An 18,849-nucleotide genomic window follows, 5' to 3' on the forward strand; every position below is an offset into this window, starting at 1 on the left:
GCCTATATAATCCGTCGTCAGAGATCCTGCTTCCACTCCTGGCACCTCTACTCAACCAGTAGGACACGAGCAGGGCCGCGGTTCCTCTGGGGGGAGTCGATAATAATGCTGCTGAGTAGTAGGCACCATGGGGCAGCCACGGGAAAGCTGTCATTAACTTGAAAATATGCCTCAGTTTGCAGAGGGCTATAATTCGATCCAAGCCGAGCCTGACAGTCTAAAAGGACGATTATTCCTATTCAAATGTTGCTCTCAGCAGAGTCAAAATGCACCCTAATTTAAGTCCTTGCTTTGTTAGATGCTGACTTCAGCGTTTTTTTTCTTTTCCCCCCTCTCCAGCTCAGTTAGAAGCGCAGTCCCTGGACTACCGGATATGGTGGGAGTTGAGCAAAGTGGAGCAGAATCCACAGCAGCCGAGGGAGGCCATTTCCAGAGAGGACCTTCCCCCTCTTGTTCCCCACTGTTTCAACCAGCTTGGAGCAGAGCAGAGCAGAGCCTCCCCCACCCCCACCCCCTGAAACAAAACAACTGCAGAAACGGCTGTGGGCAAAAGGAAGCCCTGGGGGGAAGGCAACACCTGCCCTCTGCAAGTGGTGAGTGCCCACAAGGTGGGACAGAGTGACCTTCCTATCTGTTTGACTTCCTATACTTTAAATTGGCAAATTTAAATACACACACACACACAGGATAGCTGGTAAAAGTAATCGTATCAAAGGAGGCCCTTTACTGGGTCGCAAGAGGTGAGGAAACCCTGAAATCCTTCAGGCTAAAAAAAAGGTCCAAGATTCTATTGTCAAGATTACAAATTGTACACCAAATAAATATCACCCTCTCCTTGGGTAAGGCCACAAGTTTCGCCATTGGCAATGGGCAGTGAAGACAGCAGTCAGGGTGACGGGAAGAACGCCTCCCTTCTTAACGGGAGGGACCGCTAATGTGTGGCCCCTGGCCCGTCCCTTTCTTCTCCAGCACAGAAACCAAAACCCCCGTTCTTTTCTGCCGCCTGCAAGCACTTTCCTCTCTGGAGAAGAGTCAAGACATTTTCTTAGCTGGGAGTCGAAGCAAATCCATGCAGAATTTGAGGACAGGAACAGCACCGTAGAAGACCGTGGTTATGAGTTTCCCATGAACCATCGTCATGATTGTCTGGTGGCCGGATGCCCAGATTCTATACCAGGGGCCGTAGAAAGGATCGGAGATGGCAGGGCACAGCATGTTGTTCAAGTTCACTTGTGTGACCTGGGAAACAGAGGAGGGGGAGCGTGTTCGGCTGATTCTCATCGCAACGACTTATTCGCCCAACTCCCCTGGTAACCAGGTAGCATCAAGCTTGTCGCTCTCAGACCTCCACCTCCCATGATTGCCCAGCCTTGTACAAGTTAACGGGGGGGGGATGCAGGAGGGGCTCCTAATGTTGCCACTTCTGCCTGGAAACCTCCCCAGTTTAACTGCCTGGGCGCTGAACCCCCCCCCCCAAATATCCCCAGCTTCCCAATTCCCATACTAACCACCGCCTGTCCCCAACCCCAGTTTTACTTGCATATCATACAATGAGCAATATTTTATTCCATCTCTCTCTTGCCCCTTATGCAGGGAGTTCGAGGCGACACGCACGGCTCCCAACAACCAGCTTGAAAGGGAGGTGGGGTTAAGAGGATCCTCCTGGCCCCAGATTGCCCAGTGAACCTGGGGGGATTTGAATCCAGTTCTAGCAAAAAAAAGGCATGGAAATTAACATGAACATTGACTCACCAGTCCCAGAATTTGTAAGATGCTGAAGTGATAGACGAACATCAGTCCAGTGGACAGCAGAGCCCACCAGAAATCGCTAGGTGGTTCAGGGGTGTAGATACCTGTCAGAGACAGAGTTTTAAAAGGGGGGGAATACTGTTCAGCCAGATTGCTCGACTTTCAGAGATAAATGCCTGCAGTGCCTCTGACAAGAGAGAAGCCCGAGGCTGAGGCCTCATCAAGAAATGGAAGTTGTCAAGTGGGGCAGAGACAGATCTGCAAAAACATACAGGTGTTGACAGGCCTGTGGGCTCCCAGATGCAGGGAGTTCCACTGACATCCATCCCTTATCTCTAACCCTAACCCTTCCCCCTCTTTGTCACTCTCTCCTTAGGGCAGGGATCACTGAGTAAGCCACTCATCCTAGCACAGCAGGTTTTATTCTAGGTACTTCAAATACAGAAGTGCATTCCATATAATAGAGTTACGGCATATATGGTTTTCCAGCACAAACACCCAAGCCCCAAACACACCCATTACAGGCCCTGCGGCCTCCCCAACCTGATTGTCTGGACCAGGGGTCATTTCCTGCAGGAGCACACAGGAGTGGAGCTCCAGCAATAAAGAGCCCAGGGGGCAGGCACATGCAACAAGCCCCACCCCCTGCTCCCAGCAGCCCTCAGTCAGAGCAAGAAGCAGCCAGGTAAGTTGCAGAGCCCCCCCAGCCCCCCCCGGCCCCAAACAGTCCAGTGGCACCTTTAAGACCAAGTTTTATTCAGGTACAAGCTCTCCCTCCTCTGCGAGGACAGATCTGCACCTTCCCCCCCCCCAATAGCTAGCAATCCAAAAGAGTCCAGTGGAGCCTGAGTGGTGGGTGTTGCCTTCTGACACACTTCCGGTGATGTCAGGTGATGTGGCATATGCAAATAAGTTATGCTAATGAGTTATGCTAATGAGCTCCTGCACCTCTTTTTCTACGAAATGACCCCTGGTCTGGACATGTAATTCCCACAGAAGGAAATCTTTACATCTGTGGCTGCTGGGTTAGGCTACTTTAATGTCAAAGAGCAATCTCATTTTAAATGAAGATAAAACAAATCCACATTAAAATATAGGAAATGGCTGGATCACCATTTGTCAGACAGTTTGATTCCATTTATTCGGCCCTCAATCAAAATAATGGATTATTCTCATACTACAGTCTTACTAAACTTCATAAGCCAAGTTGACACTATTACTGCTGTTGGGAGTGATAACTGTGCTTGTATTGCTTACATTTGAGCTTGGGAGAGAAATGGCAACCTGAACTGCTTGCATTTTATTATCTTTTGATGTCACCATTTACAATCATAGGGTACAATAGTATATGAATAGGTGTTTATATCCCACTTTGCCATGTTACGTACAATTGCATACAATCCACTTTCTGCATATCCATGCATGTACATCAGCTAACCAGGGGCATGCTTTATCTATTCAATGGGGGTGCTGGTCCTCAAAAACATACAGTCATGCCTTACAATGCCACAAGACTGTTTTCGTGAGCAGTACATCGTTTAGCCAGCAGGTGGAGAAGTTGACAGATTAGCCACCAGCTTGTTTGCTGCAGCTCATCTCCTGATTCATTTCTGCTGCTACAGACAAACATGGCTACCCACCTTGTGAGTTGTGAGTCTACATTAGTTTTTTAGATTATTTCCATAACCTTGTAAAAAGTGTATTTTAAGAATAATTTAAACATTATAAGAGAAAACAGAATTGTCAAATTTCATTACAGAAAACTGCTTGACTCAGTTTATAATGTTATAAATGATGGGAAGATTGAATGTAACTAAGCTAGTTGGAGGATCTCCCATCTTGGGATTTTAGTTAGTAGTGGGTTCTTTGCTTTATCCTGTAAATGTAGTTTTCCCTCCCCCTTTTCTGTTGTAGTTTTTGTAAAAAAAATCCCCTCCAGGGGCTTAAAAAAACCCAGAAAATGTTGTCCTCTATGGGGATAGACCTGGCCTCCAGAGAACAGGTCTACCTGACCCAGTCCACAATATTGGTAGACCTGGCCTTGGACTGTCGTCCTGCGCTGAGCCTTAGAAAACATACTTGGGGGTGGGGGAACCTGTGCAATCTACTTTGGGTTTGTTTTAGTGAAATATGACAAACTAGGAGTAATGTCCGTTGTGGGAAGAAATACAACGAGATCTAAAAGGAAGCTCCAGATGAGTGTCCCGACTGTGGCTAGTGGGGTGGCAGAGGGAAGGGGAAAATGGAGGGAGGCAAGCCATGTTTCTTTCCTTCTGCTTAGCTATAAGGCAGGGCTGTCTCAAGTCACTTTGCTGCCCCAAGTGGGTAGAATGGGAGGACAGCCTCATGGTAACAGGTATGGTTCTCTCCACCTCTGACTTATTTTTTTGGGTGGGAGGGGGGTGTTATGCAGTGGCAGCTAAGGTAGAAAAGTACCTCCTCCTGTGCCATGTTTTCTGGGTTCCAAGGATCTGGAAAGTGGTTCCATAGCAGATTACATGGTTCAACTCTAGGTTGGGAAATACCTGTAGATTTGAGGGGTAGAGCCTGGGGAGGGCAGGGTTTGGGTGTGGAGGGACTTCAGCAGGGTATAATGCCATAGAGTTCACTGCCCAAAGCAGCCATTGTCTTCAGGGCAACTGATCTTGGTCATTTGGACATCAGTTTTAATAGCTGGAGATCTCCAGGTGCCGCCTGGAGGTTGGCTTATGTTAATTTGGGGCTGTGCAGTCACAGCTAAGGCAGAAAAGCGCCTCTTCCTATGCCATGTTTTCTGGGTTCCAAGGGTCTGGAAAGTGGTACCATAGCCAATTACATGGCTGCCAACTCTGGGTTGGGAAATACCTGTAGATTTGAGGGGTAGAGCCTGGGGAGGGCAGGGTTTGCGGTGGGGAGGGACTTCAGCAGGGTATAATGCCATAGAGTTCACTGCCCAAAGTAGCCATTGTCTCCAGGAGAACTGATCTTGGTCATCTAGACATCACTTATAATAGCTGGGAAATTTTCTGTAGGGGAAATGATTTGCTGTGGCTGGGGAACACGGTGATTTCTGGGTGATCTCCAGGCCCCACGGGGAGACTGGCAATTTTACCTCAGGACACATTCAGTGACTCCCAACAGCAACAGCAAACTGTTTAGAATGTTAGAGGCAAAGGCCAATGAGGCTGCATATGCAAATGACCTCTGTGTTTCGACTGGCTATGGGGGTTGAGGAACAGCAAACTGTTTAGAATGTTGGAGGCAGGACTCAGGCAACGCAGCCAGTGGATAGGGACAGTTTCTGAGTGACACATCACGGAGCATATTGATTTGGGAGCATGTGGAATGTTCAGCAACGTGCCACCACCAACAGAGAATTATTATAGAGATTACAGGTCAAATATAACAGAGGTGGAACAATCACGGTGAGAACGCTGCCTAACCTAATAAACAGGGAGTTGCTTAAATGTTATTAACCCGCCCAAACTACTTATTTATTCAAATATTTTATCTCCCGTTTCCTGTGATTCAAGGCAGGATTACAAATCATACTGAAAAGTTGGACTATGTCAAAGATTGAATCTGTTACGGTAGGTTGTGGTTGGGCAATGGACAGTCCAAGTGTATGGGCCAAGTGTATTTGATCAGGTTGGCATACGATTTTAAGTCTTCTGATGAAAATATAGGTTGGTTGCCTGCAACCTGTAGGGTCAAGTGAGGGACCGGTATGCAAAGTTTGGTGTTCAGAGTGCTCCTTGTCCAACTCCCTGCCTGATGCATTTTCCAGCTCGTCGGCATCAGAAACCTCCGAAGGCTGCAATAGCCATTGGTATCGATGCTGAGGCTGTAGCAGCTTCCGCTGGTGCCTCTCTGTGCACCATTCTGTGCTGTTCGTGGGGTTGGCTTGTCGATACCAAAGATTTGACAGTCGAGGTTGCTGGTAGTGTTGTAAACCTGTGAGGTGATTGGGATTGATGCAAGCGTGCTGAGCACTGATCCCAATTGGAGGGTTTCCTCATTTTGAGCCAAGGGAGAGTGGATGGAAGTGGAAAAGCCCAGTAGAGATACTGTAGCTGCTGTTGGTTCCAAGAGATTAGGGGAGCCATACTCGACAGCTGGAAAGGAGTAGGCGCCTCGTTGTGAAGTGAGCGGCTCCGATGTCGAAGGGACAGCTACCGGGGGTGGGCTCTGGTTCGGTGGGTGTCCATTTGAGTGCTGGATAAACAATGTCAAAACTCGCTGCCAACCATTGATCATGATGGAGAGCTAACCCGGCTCAATGATCTGGAGCAGGATAAGCGAGATGCACTTCACTGAGTCAAGTTGATCTCCTCAGCATCCGACTACGAATACTGGAGTTGTTGGACATGAGTAACTGTTGTCAGTGATTACAGCACCAAGGAGTTCAGCCAATGGATCAGAGAGCCAGTTTGGTGTAGTGGTTAGGTGTGTGGACTCTAATCTGGGAGAACCGGGTTTGATTCCCCACTCCTCCACTTGCACCTGCTGATGTGACCTTGGGTCAGTCACAAGCTCTGGCACAGCTGTTCCTGAAAGAGCAATTTGAAAGAGTTCTCTCAGCCCCACCCACCTCACAGGGTGTCTGTTGTGGGGAGGGGAAGGGAAAGGAGTTTGTAAGCCGCTCTGAGACTCCAAGTGAAGGGCAGGGTATAAATCCAATCTCCTCTTCTTCTCTTCTTCAGTAATTGCAGTGGTGGATTCGCTGAGATCTGCGTCAGGTCCGGTGTTGGAGATCTCATGGAAGTAGCATGTTCATGAGCCATTGAGCCATGGCAAGGGCTCTGAGACTTTTGGTGAGAGCCTGTCCTGGGGGCTTTATGCTTGTCCTTCATATGGCTCTTCTTCCCTGCGTTTTTTGACTGGGGAAGATGATGCCAACTTTGATGTCGACCTGGACCTTTTCGATGCTGAAAGGCTGGTATTGGGTAGGGCCTTAGTTGTGGCTTGTGAGACCTGGCCCGAGGGCAGAGTATGCCCCATCAACATGATTGCCAATTTGGCATTATCTTGCTGGACAGAGGCTGTTGACACCATTTTTGTGGGAGTCAGAGCAGATTCCAAGAGTGCTGCCCAAAGTTGTGCCACCCAGTTCTTCCTAGTTTGTTTAGAGAATTTGGCAAAGTGGCTGCAGGAACCTGGTTTCTCTGAAGCAAAATAAGCACAAGGAGTGGCCGTCTGGGGTGAGCGGACTTCCTCCCACACTGGGTGCACCTTTTGAAAAATCCCCACAACTTTTCCAAAGAAAAAATTGGGGAGGGGGGAGGGGAAGGGGGGGGATAAAGTCCAGAGTGAAAGCCTCTCTCTTTTTTAAGATAGTCAAAGAGGATGAAGAAGGAGGAGGCTGAGCAAAACCCTGAAGTCCAGAAGAGAAGCTGAAAGGAGGTTTGAGGTAAATTCACCAACCAAACCGTGAAGATTGTCCAATCTGTGCAGCGGTCAGAAGAGAACTGGTGGAATGTCCGCCCCATAACCCTGTGAACATGCATGGTGGGAGTTCCCGCACATGACACAGGGAAAGGGTGTGAAAATCCTTTTGCTGAGTTTGTAAGTTCACCGGTTGGAGCTGGCACAGGGACCTTATCCCACAGGTGTGATGCACAGAGACCATGACAAAGATCTACATCTTCTATTAGAGCATACTTCCTTTTTCCTAACATTCATTCTTACTAAGATAGTTAATCTCTTGGCTGCTTTTTGAATGTTACCGGGAACACATGAATTTCCAATTAATCAAGCGTACTATGGCCAGAATTTGCCAGCCTTCTAGAACAATAAATCCATGCAGGTGAATTAGATAAGGCTATTGTTTGTGGATCTTGTGCAGCCAAGACAGTGTTCACCAGTCAAGAGCCCTTAAAAGACCAAAAGAGGTTACAGGCGACAACAGTGCCTCTCAGCCTTTAATCCACCACCTTCTACTAAGTATGCATCATCATCATCATCATCATCATCATCATCATCATCATCTGCCTCCCAAGTCACTAGGAAAAGTTTCACTGGTGGTGGTGTATCACTTGTGTTGTTTTCCTCCTCAAGTGTGGGGGAGCATTTCCTGCTTGATTCATATTTGCTTTGTGAGATTTTTAAGAGCTTGGGGGAGGAATCGGGGAATCGGAATTCCATTTTCAGGGTGAGTTGAGCAGTATAAAATAACTCTCCACCAGTGGCTGTCAGAACTGCCACCCACAATTCCGAACATCCCCTCCCCACCACTTATTTGTAGATCACTCTCAGGGAGCTATATGGGCCCCTTTGAAGACGTGCTTGGCTGCAGTATTCATGAAGAGCAAAAGTTTTACAAGAGATGCTGGTCAGAGTGGCGTTCACTGTTACCAGACCAGCACCAGAGGGCAGCAGATAGCTGTAAAGGGCGCTAAAAAGTACAGAGCTGGAACCACAAGAGGCTGGTGTATCCAGCTCACAACAAAAGGTACTGGCAGTCCCCAAAACGAGAATCGCTAACACAACAAACACCCACCATTTCTTTCTGAAGTCAGACTGACAATGAATACCAAGAAGCTGTGCAAGGATATGCAGAAGGAGGAAAAAACAAACACCGATAGGAGATTGCAAGAGGCTACAGTCAAGCTCCAACGTTAGCAAGTTCTTGGTCTGTCTTTAATCTCCCACCAAGTATTATTTAAGTCAAATCTCCCACCATTGTCCAAAAACAAAAAACAAAAAGCCTTTACGGTTTTCAAACACCACAGCAGTCACAAGAACACCTTAAATGTCCTGCAGCAAAAACACTGCCCATTTCCACTGTACCAATTTCATGCAGCTTTAAGCTTAGTGACGTGATTCAAGCAGTCTAGTCAGTATGAATCCTATTTATGGGGGAAGAAAGGAAAACCAAAAGACCTTTTAATTGACAAAACCCAAAGGAAACAAACATCAAACACGCTACAAAATGCAAAGCTGACACGAATGTTCTGCTTTGTGCGTGAGACCGGCATGCCTTGCACAGACAGTCACCAACCCCTCTCATGCATGAGTAGATTTTCTACTTTCAAGGGCTCTCCACCACAACTGAAGGGAGAGGGCAACTCTGTGCCCGGGAGAAACAAATTGCCCCTCAACCATAGCAAACAATTTTCATCATGGTTGTGTATAGCGTACTTGCATTTCTAGTACAAGACCAAAACTGGTTAGTAGAATTTGAGCAGCAGTGAAAACCAAGCCAAACTCTCTAGTTCTAGTTTTCTCTTCATATGGGATGACCAAGCATTCTAATTCAGGTGGGTAGCCGTGCTGGCCTGAAGCAGCAGAACAAAGTTTGAGTCCAGTGGCACCTTTAAGACCAACCAAGTTTAATTCTGGGTATCAGCTTTCATGTGCAGGCACACTTCTTCAGGCACATTGAAAAAGACTTCCTCAAGGGGGGGGTTAGTTGCCAGGAAGGGCTAGAGTCAAGATACATAAGTAACTGAGTGATATGTTTAGCTAAGATTGGATTAAAGCCATTGGTAAGACCTGTGGATAGCAGCAGATCAGTAAACAAACAGAAGAGTTAACAAACAGATGTGAGAACTGAGTTTGAGTCCAATGGCTTATGCATCTTGATTCTAACTAGCCATTCCTGGCAACTAAACCCCCCACCTATATTCAGGTGGGTAGCCATGTTGGTCTGAAGCAACAGAACAAAGTTTGAGTCCAGTCGCACCTTTTTTAAGACCAGCAAAGTTTAATTCTGGATATACGCTTTCGTGTGCATGCACACAAAAGCTTATACCCAGAATTAAACTTTGTTGGTCTTTAAAAAGGTGTGACTGGACTCAAACAAAGGTTTGAGGGACTCTGTTTCAAGATATCTGAAGAAGTGTGCATTGGGTAGGGTGTTTGGCATAAAGTGAACTGAAAAAATACCCGAAAAATACCTTATCTGTATTTTTTTAGTATTATTTAAGTCAAATACATACCGGAGATCTATATCAGAGATCTGTATTCGGCTGTATTTGGCAAGTTCATCCAGAAGGCATTTAAACAGAGTTACGTGGCTTGGAGAAGGCATTTAAAGGGACCATGATCTCTCTAAATGCCTTTTTCCTCCATTGGTTTCAATGGAGGATGGGGGAGCTTTTTGGGGGCCCATAGAATTGGACCCCCTCATCCAATCTTTTTCAGACTGGGGGGGGGGTAAGAAGAGGCACCAGCAGCTATGCTGCAAATTTGGAGCTTCTACCTATAAAAACTAGCTCATCAGAGCCCCAGATACCCCCGGATCGATTCTCCATTATACCCTATGGGGATTATTAAGTATTATGGCCCCCATAGGGTACAATGGGATCAGGAAAAAAAACGGGTTTCCTGAATGTTTCCCAAATACCATATGGATATTGTGATTTGGGAATATTGGAAAATACCACTATTTTTCCAGTTCAATATTTGATGTTGTTCAGTCGCACAGTCGAGTCCGACTCTCCGCGACCCCATGGACCAGATCACGCCAGGCCTTCCTGTCTTCTGCCGTCCTCTGAAGTTTGATCAATTTCATGTTCATTGCATCTATGACACTGTCTAACCATCTCACCCTTTGCCGTCCCCGTCTTCTTTGACCTTCAATCTTTCCCAGCATCAGGGTCTTCTCCAGTGAGTGCTCCCTTCTCATTTGGTGGCCAAAGTATTTGAGCTTCAGTTTCATTATCTGGCCTTCCAGGGAACAGTCAGGGTTGATTTCTTTTAGGATTGACTGATTTGTTCTTCTTGCAGTCCAAGGGACTCTCAAGAGTCTTCTCCAGCACCATAGTTCAAAAGAATCTATTCTTCGGCGCTCGGCCTTCCTTATAGTCCAACTCTCGCAGCCATACATGACTACTGGGTTGCTTTGACCATGCGGACTTTGTATTTTTGTTGGCAGGGTGATGTCTCTACTTTTTATCATGCTGTTTAGGTTCGCCATCGCTTTCCTCCCAAGGAGCAGGCGTCTTTTAATTTCATGGCTGCAGTCACAGTCTGCGGTGATCTGGGATCCCAGGAACGTGAAGTCTGTCACTACTTCCACGACTTCCCCTTCTATTTGCCAAGGAGTGATGTTGATGTTGAGCTTCAAGCCCACTTTGGCGCTCTCCTCTTTCACTCTGAGCAAGAGGCTCTTTAGGTCCTCTTCGCTTTCTGCCATTAGAGTGGTATCGTCTGCATATCTGAGGTTGTTGATCTTTCCCCCAGCAATCTTAATTCCCACTGGTGATTCATCCAGGCCAGCATTTCGCATGATGTACTCTGCATATATATTAAATAAGCAAGGTGACAATATACATCCTTGTCGTACTCCTTTTCCTATGCGAAACCAATCAGTTGTTCCATATCCAGTTCTACCTGTCGCTTCTTGACCCTTATACAGATTTCTCAAGAGACATGTGAGGTGGTCTGGTACTCCGACGTCTTTAGGGACCTGCCATAGTTTGTTGTGATCCACACAGTCAAAGGCTTTAGCATAGTCAATGAAGCAGAAGTAGATGCTTTTCTGCCCTTCCAGGGAACAGTCAGGTTTGATTTCTTTTAGGATTGATCCCTGAGGGGGTGGCATTGCCCACTTTGGGAACCAGTGGTTTAGAGGGAGCATTTAGCTTTCCGTGGATAAAACAGAATAGTGGGCCTTTGGGAGGGACGGCATGGACACCAGACTTACCTCTTTTCCGTAGCAGGTAGACGGGAACAACGTACAGCATGACATGCTGGATGTAATAAACCTCCAATTCAAAAGGTAGCTGAGGGAGAAAAAAAGGGAAGCACTTTTGTAAACAGCTTACGAGAGACCTTACAGAAGCAGCTACTTAGAAATGAACACAAGAATCTAATTCAAGATTAGTGAAGCAGCCAGCCAAAGTTAAACATTTTTAAATCCCACTTATTTGGATAGCATTTAGAAGCAATTAACTTTAGCGGGATCATGCCAAATGGCATTAAACATGAACTCAGGGTACCTTTCTTCCCGCAGAAATAACCTGCTCCATTTTGTACTGAGCAGCATTTTGTCCTAGACTAACACAGCTGTTTTCAGGGACTTCCTCGATTTTAGTTTCAGGAGGGTAGCCCTGCTGGTCTGCACTGGAAGAGCCAGATTCAAGTCCAGTAGAACCTTAGAGACTAACAAGAGCAGGAGCTTTCAAGAGCCAAAGCTCCCTTTCTCAGGTATCGTCAGACAGCTCTTGAAAGCCTATGCCCCAACAATCTTGTTGGTCTCTAAGGGGGTACTGGATTCAAATCCAGCTCTTCCTCAAAATTAGTTCCAACAGATTGTCAGTCTGCAGTAAAGAACTGCGTACCAAACAATACAGCATTTCCTATGAAGTGTACACATCTATAAAATCCAGCAAATTTGGAAACAGAACCAATAATTTTAACAGCTTTATGATCTCCCAGCTATTATTCATCTATAATTTTATGCCCAAATGTTTTCATCCAGTGTAACACAGAATGTCAGACTAGGACCTAGGCACAACCCCTCCCCCCTCAACCATGAAGTTCATTAGCGGTACAACCCTAAACAGAGTCACGCCCTTCTAAGCCCACTGACTTCACAGGACTTAGAAAGCTACGACTCTGCTGAGGATTGCACTGCAAGGGATTTGTGCCAGTTCCTAAACTGCTTCACAGGGCTGTTGTTTATTTGAAGTAAGGGAGGGCGGGCTATATATGCCAGTCTGCACATCTCGGAAGAAGGGAAGAATAAAATATAAGAATTGGATTCCTGATGCAATAGAGGCAAGTTATTTGTGCTCCAAGGAAGATGCCATGTTATTCAGTACAGCTCATACCAAGTTTCAGAGCCCTCTCTAGGAATGGCTCAAGCATTCAGCTACTGATTAACAAAACAAGCTAGTTTTCAGACCCAGCCCCTCTGTGGATGAGAACGGGGTGAGTCAGACAGGGAGGAACACCATCCACCAGGGTAGTGTATAGCCAAAGAACAGGTCTCCCTTGTGGCTCAGAGGAGCAAGTAAACATGACAAGGAAATTTTATAAAGGTCTTAGACTCCAGCCAATTTGAGAAGGATTATTTGGCTTGCATTACTAATTTCTCGGTGGTTCCCTCCTTTAGCGAGCACTGGGTCCCCCATGGACATGCTTCAGACCACCAGTTCCTCACATACTGGCATTACAGACAGAAAAGCATTACACTCAAATTTCCAAAGGCCTGTCAAACCTGAAGACAAACTGATGCATTATAGCCAAGTACTTCTTCGCTGATTTAAACAGATTATGCTATTTCATTGAATCGGTGGGAATGCATGCAATATTGTGACAGCAACTTCTGTTAAAATGCACTTATGCAATAACAACTTCTGTCCACAGATTACACAAGTTCCTGCCTCATTTATTTATTCATACTGGTTATTAATAAGATATCTGGCCAACTAGATATCATCCCAAAGCAAGCATGCGGATGAATTGCTCTTTGTCTCTACACCGCAGTACATTCTGCTGGATGAGTACAATTTATCACGCTCGGTTCCAGGCCAGCTGTATTCTCATCAACTGAGACAGTATGTCTGTACCAGCAACCTACTGCCTTGTTGGCAAAAAGCTCTGTTGTTTTGTATCCCTTTTGCATTAATCCAAACTCAATTAATTAAAATACTCAGTGTAATAGTTGCTCAAAAATTAAAATAATTGCTTAAACAACTGCCTATGTCCTCAGTGGGTGTTGTCTTTGAGTGGAGTTCAAGTTTCCTTTCCCTTGCCATGAAGCTGTTATAGCTGGAAAAGATCTGCCGTGTACCAGAACTAGTTGTTGCTATTATTTGGCAAGGAAACTGTGTTCATATGTTATTTTAGGGTGATGCAGGGCTGCTTATTGTTGCTCACCAAGTTAAAAGAGCATTTTACTAATGTTAAGAGATCACCCATTGCTTCAGCTGTGCTAAGCTTAGCCCTAGTATTAAAAATAAATTCTGGCTTGAGCTCTGTGAAACCACAGCTCAAACTAAAGGCAGAGAGAGCCAAACAGGATTTTCTCGGTTGCTGCGCCAAAAACTTTGGAATTCCGTCACCGGAGAGATTCATCTGTCTCCTCCTATCGGTGTCTTCTGCCAGTGGGTGAAGCCTTCCTTGTTTCATTCGGCATACCCCCAATAACACTTACTGGCCCTCCTCCCTGATTCTTGTGTTATTTGTTTATGTGTTTTTATTAAATTACTTTATAAGTTTAAATGTTCTTTTTAGTGGCTCAAGTGTTTTAATGTTTTTGTGCGTGCTGCCTTGGGGATCCTGATCAGGTGGAAAGGTGGCATAAAGGTGTTTTAAGTAAACAAAGAAATAAATAATATGGTGGTTTGTATGAGAATAGTTTTGCTAAAATAGTGTCAGTTTTGTCTTGGATTACAAGAAGTTGTAAAAGGAACCCAACAATGAAAGAAAGTCTCTTATGCAGCTATGGTCGTGGTTGTCTATCCAGGTGTATTATTTTCCCTTTAAGTTTCTCATTTCGTATCCCACAATGAGTGTCTAAAGGCCTGAAATAAGAAAGGTTTCTACCTCCCCTCTCGTTTTTTAAAGTGGTATTTAAATTTCAGTATGCACTGGAGGTAGGCTGCGAAAATGTTTGTATAGACTAGTAACTTCTGTGAACTTATCCGCAAGGCTGCTTATTATTCCCAGAGGCTATTAAATACACAAACAGGCAGCAACTTCTAATATGAGAAGGGAGTCTTCATAACAAAGCTGTATATGTGTGGGCCAATTTTTAAAAGTGATTTTCGAAAAACAGGAAGCAACCATTGAACGAAGTACAAATGATTGATTTTTTTCTTTTTAAAAGATCTCTTAAAGTATCCGAAATTTGTCAGTTACACAACGAATGCACAAAGAATACTTTTGTAAACTGTTCTATTACGACACGACCAGGAACAAAAACGATCTTTCATGCCCCGAAAATGGGTTGTTCTAGGGCCTGTCTAACAATGCGAATGTGTTTCCGGGTACAATATACATCCCACTGGCTCCTTCTCTAAACAATAAAAGTATAATGTCAAGACACCAGCACCCACTGCGGCATGTCGTTAAGACAAAAGGGAAGGAGAAAACATCAAGACAAGTGCTGCTACGCAAAATTAACTCTTTATTACCAAAGTGTAAGAAAAAGTATTTACAATTATTTGACACCAATATCACATCTTATACAACAGGAACCAAAGCCACTGTATAAAATATCCCACTTTAAGAATTCTCAAACAAAGTACCAGTATGTCGTTGTGGTTACAGCGTCCAGCCAGGACCAGAGAGACTCAGGCCTGCTTACCCTGAAAGAGTGATCTTGGCCAGTCGCTCTCTTTTATCAATACCTGCCACACAGGATTGTTGAAAGGACAAATCAGAGGAGAGCAGAACCATGCATGCTACCTTAAGCTCCTTAGAGGAAGAGCAGAATAAAAACGAAATACACTGTAAATATTTGGATCTCCAAGGAAATCAAATTTACCACTTTGATTCCATTTCCTAGAAAATAGAGAGGAGCAAAAGTCCAAAACTGATACAACACACATTTTATTGTCCCTATAAAGTATTTATTCCAGGCCCATAGGTATTCAGGTTTACAGTTTTTCCTACAACTGCTTATCACTGGTCTCTTTTCCCTTTCCGCAAAGCTACAACACTGTCAACGATACATACTGGAACACTGCAAACTGGGTTGAGATCAAGGTGCCCCTGATGTTAGCTGAAAAGTACTGAGACTTACTTAGTGCATTCAGCTCTCATACTTTATTCAGAGAAGAACAAGACAAAGTAGCCGGCTCGCAGGCCGGTTTATATGCCCAAAGGAAAACACACCCACACCCCCCACACACCCGTGAATGGTCTATTTACACTAATTAGATTATTCCTGAGGAGTCCAGGTTCCCGATTGGCTTGGAACTAGGATCCGAATGTCTATTGTGCTTGGGATCGAAGCTCAGGTACCTCACCTGACCGCATGTGGAACCGGCCGAAACTGGATTGAGCACATGGCTAGGTCAGGACACAACATTAGCCTTATCTTCATCATTACCATAAAGGCTATTTGCATACTTGCTTTACTAAATTATTTTTTACAAGATGCTTCAGAAGCAGAATATATTTAAGTGTATTAGATGTGCCTAACTACTGGACACATTTTATCTGGTTGAATCAAGCCTAGTTTTAGGGTGGAAATGGCCTTGGTCACCCTGACTGATGACACTGGCTGGGAGTGTGGCGGGGTTAGTGCATCCCTGTTGATTCTACTGGATCTCTCTATGGCTTTTGATACCATTATAGTACCCTTCTGGATAGGCTGGCTGGGTTGGGAGTCGGAGACACCATGCTTCAGTGATCTTAGCTGACTAGTTGATTCCACAAGGGTTCCACCTTGTCTCCCATGCTATTTAACATCGACATGGAACTGCTGGGAGAGGTCGTATGGAGATTTGGAGTGAGGTGTCATCAACATGCAGATTACACCCAGCTCTGTATCTCCTTAATAGCTGAATTAGATGGGTCTGTGGAAATCCTGAATAGGTGTCTGGAGAAAGTAATTGGATGGATGAGGGCCAATAAACCAAGGCTCAATCCAGACAAAATTGAGATGGAATTGGTCCATGAAGAAGCTGCTTGGAGACTTCCAGTCTGTGGCTTCAGCGATGGCGAGAAGCAGGTTCATAGCCTGGGAATACTACTGGGTGCAATGTTCCCTCTAAGCTGTGGAGTCTTGTGAGCAAAAATTCTACTTTGTGAGCTGCTGGCATTAAAGCTGTGAGCGAGCAATTCGGCAGCTGCATAAATTAGTTTGCTCTGGAGCCCTCCTTCCTGAGCGGAGACAAAAAGGTGTGAGCTGGAGGCTAAAAAACTGTGGGCTAGCTCACCCTAACTCAGCTTAGAGGGAACACTGACTGGGTCCTGGCCTATAACTGGAGGCTTGGGTCTCCTCCATGCTAGTGCCTTTTATCAGCTTTGGCTGATGCACAAGCCATTCCTCAGAATGAATAATGTGACCATGGTGATCCATGCTCTTATCACATTCAAGTTAGATTACTCTAATGTGCTCTACGTGGGGCTGCATTTCAAAACAGTCAGAAACTTCAAGTGGTTCAAAGTGCAGCGGTCAGACTGTTGTCAGAGGTTGGTTATGGGGGTCAGACCACTGTACTGAAAGATAACAGAGTTGCACTTACCTGTACCTGTTGTTCATCGACGTCTTCCGTGCAGATACACATTGGGACTGCGCCTGCGTAGGCCGGCTGTAGACATTTTCTTTCTAGCTTAAAAAAAAAAACTCCAAAGAGGGGGTGCCTCGCCCCTTTCAGAACCGGCACATATGCGGGTTTCCCTCTCAACGCACCACGTGCTCTGTGAGCGGTGGCACCTTCCCCCAGTTTTAGCTACGCTGCCGCAAGGCCCTTTTCTTGGCACAATAGGCCCTGTGAGAGCTCACAGCGGGGCAGGACGGAGGGAATGTGCGTCTGCACGGAAGACATCAATGAACAACAGCATAAGAGCATGGGGTTGGGGTACTGAAATAGGAAAACAGGCATCCTTTAAACCAAGGACCGCAAACCACACACCCAGGGCAAGAATCTCGATCACAGAAGAAAGTGAAACCATTCTGAAATTTTTAAGAACTTGCTTAATTTTCTGAGATCTAATATGGACCTGTGCCCACCATCCTTTTTATCTACCAGGAAAAAAATTGTGAATGAAAACCCCAGGAGCATAGCCCACCTGGAACCTATTCCACTGCACCCTTCTGCAGAAATTCCCTTTGCTAAACTCTAAGTTCTGGGGTTATCCACTGCGGCAGAAGCCGAGTTGCAAGGGGGTTGGGACAACAATTCTAACCTATAACCTGCTTGAACTATACTCCAACTGTGTGGAGTAATTTGGTACCAAGCCTTTGCAAACGGTGCCAACCTATCTTTAAAACGGGGAACATCTACAACTTCTGGGGCAGATAATCAGAACTTTGCTGGTTGTTGGCTTTGGTCCCTCTGGGGGGCTTGTTGAGTAGGACTCAGCCATGGGGGTACCCTTCCTTTTCAAAAAGGGGGATGACTGGAAAGGGCATTGAGGATACACAAACGATGGCTGGTGATTTTGTCTCTGGCCCCTGTAGGAAGGGGTAGCAAAGCCGTGCTACCTTTGAGAGAAATGTTGCCTCTGGGTTGGGGCTGAGGAAAACACTCGGTGATCTGGATGTGTGGAGGTTATTCTTCGTAGTGGAGAGGAACTTGTCTGTGGACTGCAAAAAAGGAGTTGCTCCTTCAAAGGGAAGATCTTCAACTTTACAGCGAGTCTCCAGAAGGAGAGCAGTGTTGCGTAGCCACAAGTGTCTCCTGAGGACTATGGCAGAGGCCATTGGTCCGGCTGTTACCTCAGCAGCATGTCTTGCATAGCCATAAGTGCCTCCTGAGGACTATGGCAGAGACCATCGATCTGGCTGCTACCTCAGCAGCATGTCTGCCCATATTAATGTCCCGTTTTGAGAGTTTTATAGCCTCAGAGTGGATCATTTTAGCCAGGGACTTTAATTCATTGGCAATCTATCCAGGTACTGTGAAAGACTTTCCCAGAGGAAAAGTTGGTAGCCTCCCATAATCATATATTAATTATACAAAAATATATGTATTTATTAAAAGGTAAAGGTTCCCTTGCTCGAAAGCCAGTCGAATCCAACTCTAGGGTCATCTCCGTTTCAAAGCCGAAGAGCCAGCGCTGTCCGAAGACGTTTCCGTGGTCATGTGGCCGGCATGACTAAACACCAAGGCGCATGGAACGCTGTTACCTTCCCACCAAAGCGGTACCTATTTATCTACTTGCAATGTCTTGCTTTCGAACTGCTAGGTTGGCAGGAACTGGAACTAGAGAGAAGAGCCAGCGCTGTCCGAAGACGTTTCCGTGGTCATGTGGCCGGCATGACTAAACACCAAGGCGCATGGAACGCTGTTACCTTCCCACTGAAGTGGTACCTATTTATCTACTTGCAATTTCTTGCTTTCGAACTGCTAGGTTGGCAGGAGCTGGAACTAGAGACGGGAGCTCACTCCGTCATGCGGCACCCGGGTCTCGAACTGCTGAACTACCGACCTTCCATAGCCTGTAGTTCAGCGTCTTAACCACTTGAGCCACCGCAGCTCCTATGTATTTATT

The 18,849-nt window shown here is 45.7% G+C and overlaps 1 protein-coding gene across 1 annotated transcript in view; it reads right to left on the reverse strand.

Moving 5' to 3' along the window:
- Window positions 1-355: 355 nt before the first annotated feature.
- The window catches only part of TMEM164 (transmembrane protein 164), a 48,292-nt gene continuing 29,798 nt past the window's right edge, over window positions 356-18,849 (reverse strand). Inside the window, exons 4-6 of the mRNA XM_015426005.1 lie at window positions 11,378-11,480; window positions 1,753-1,853; window positions 356-1,239 (exon numbers count right to left, since the gene is read on the reverse strand). Coding sequence (XP_015281491.1) covers window positions 1,033-1,239; window positions 1,753-1,853; window positions 11,378-11,480 — 411 coding nt within the window. The 3' untranslated portion in view covers window positions 356-1,032. The remainder of the gene's footprint in view (window positions 1,240-1,752; window positions 1,854-11,377; window positions 11,481-18,849) is intronic.

Source organism: Gekko japonicus, unplaced genomic scaffold (assembly GCF_001447785.1).
Source record: "Gekko japonicus isolate JY-2015 unplaced genomic scaffold, Gekko_japonicus_V1.1 scaffold4231, whole genome shotgun sequence".
NCBI lineage: Eukaryota > Metazoa > Chordata > Lepidosauria > Squamata > Gekkonidae > Gekko > Gekko japonicus.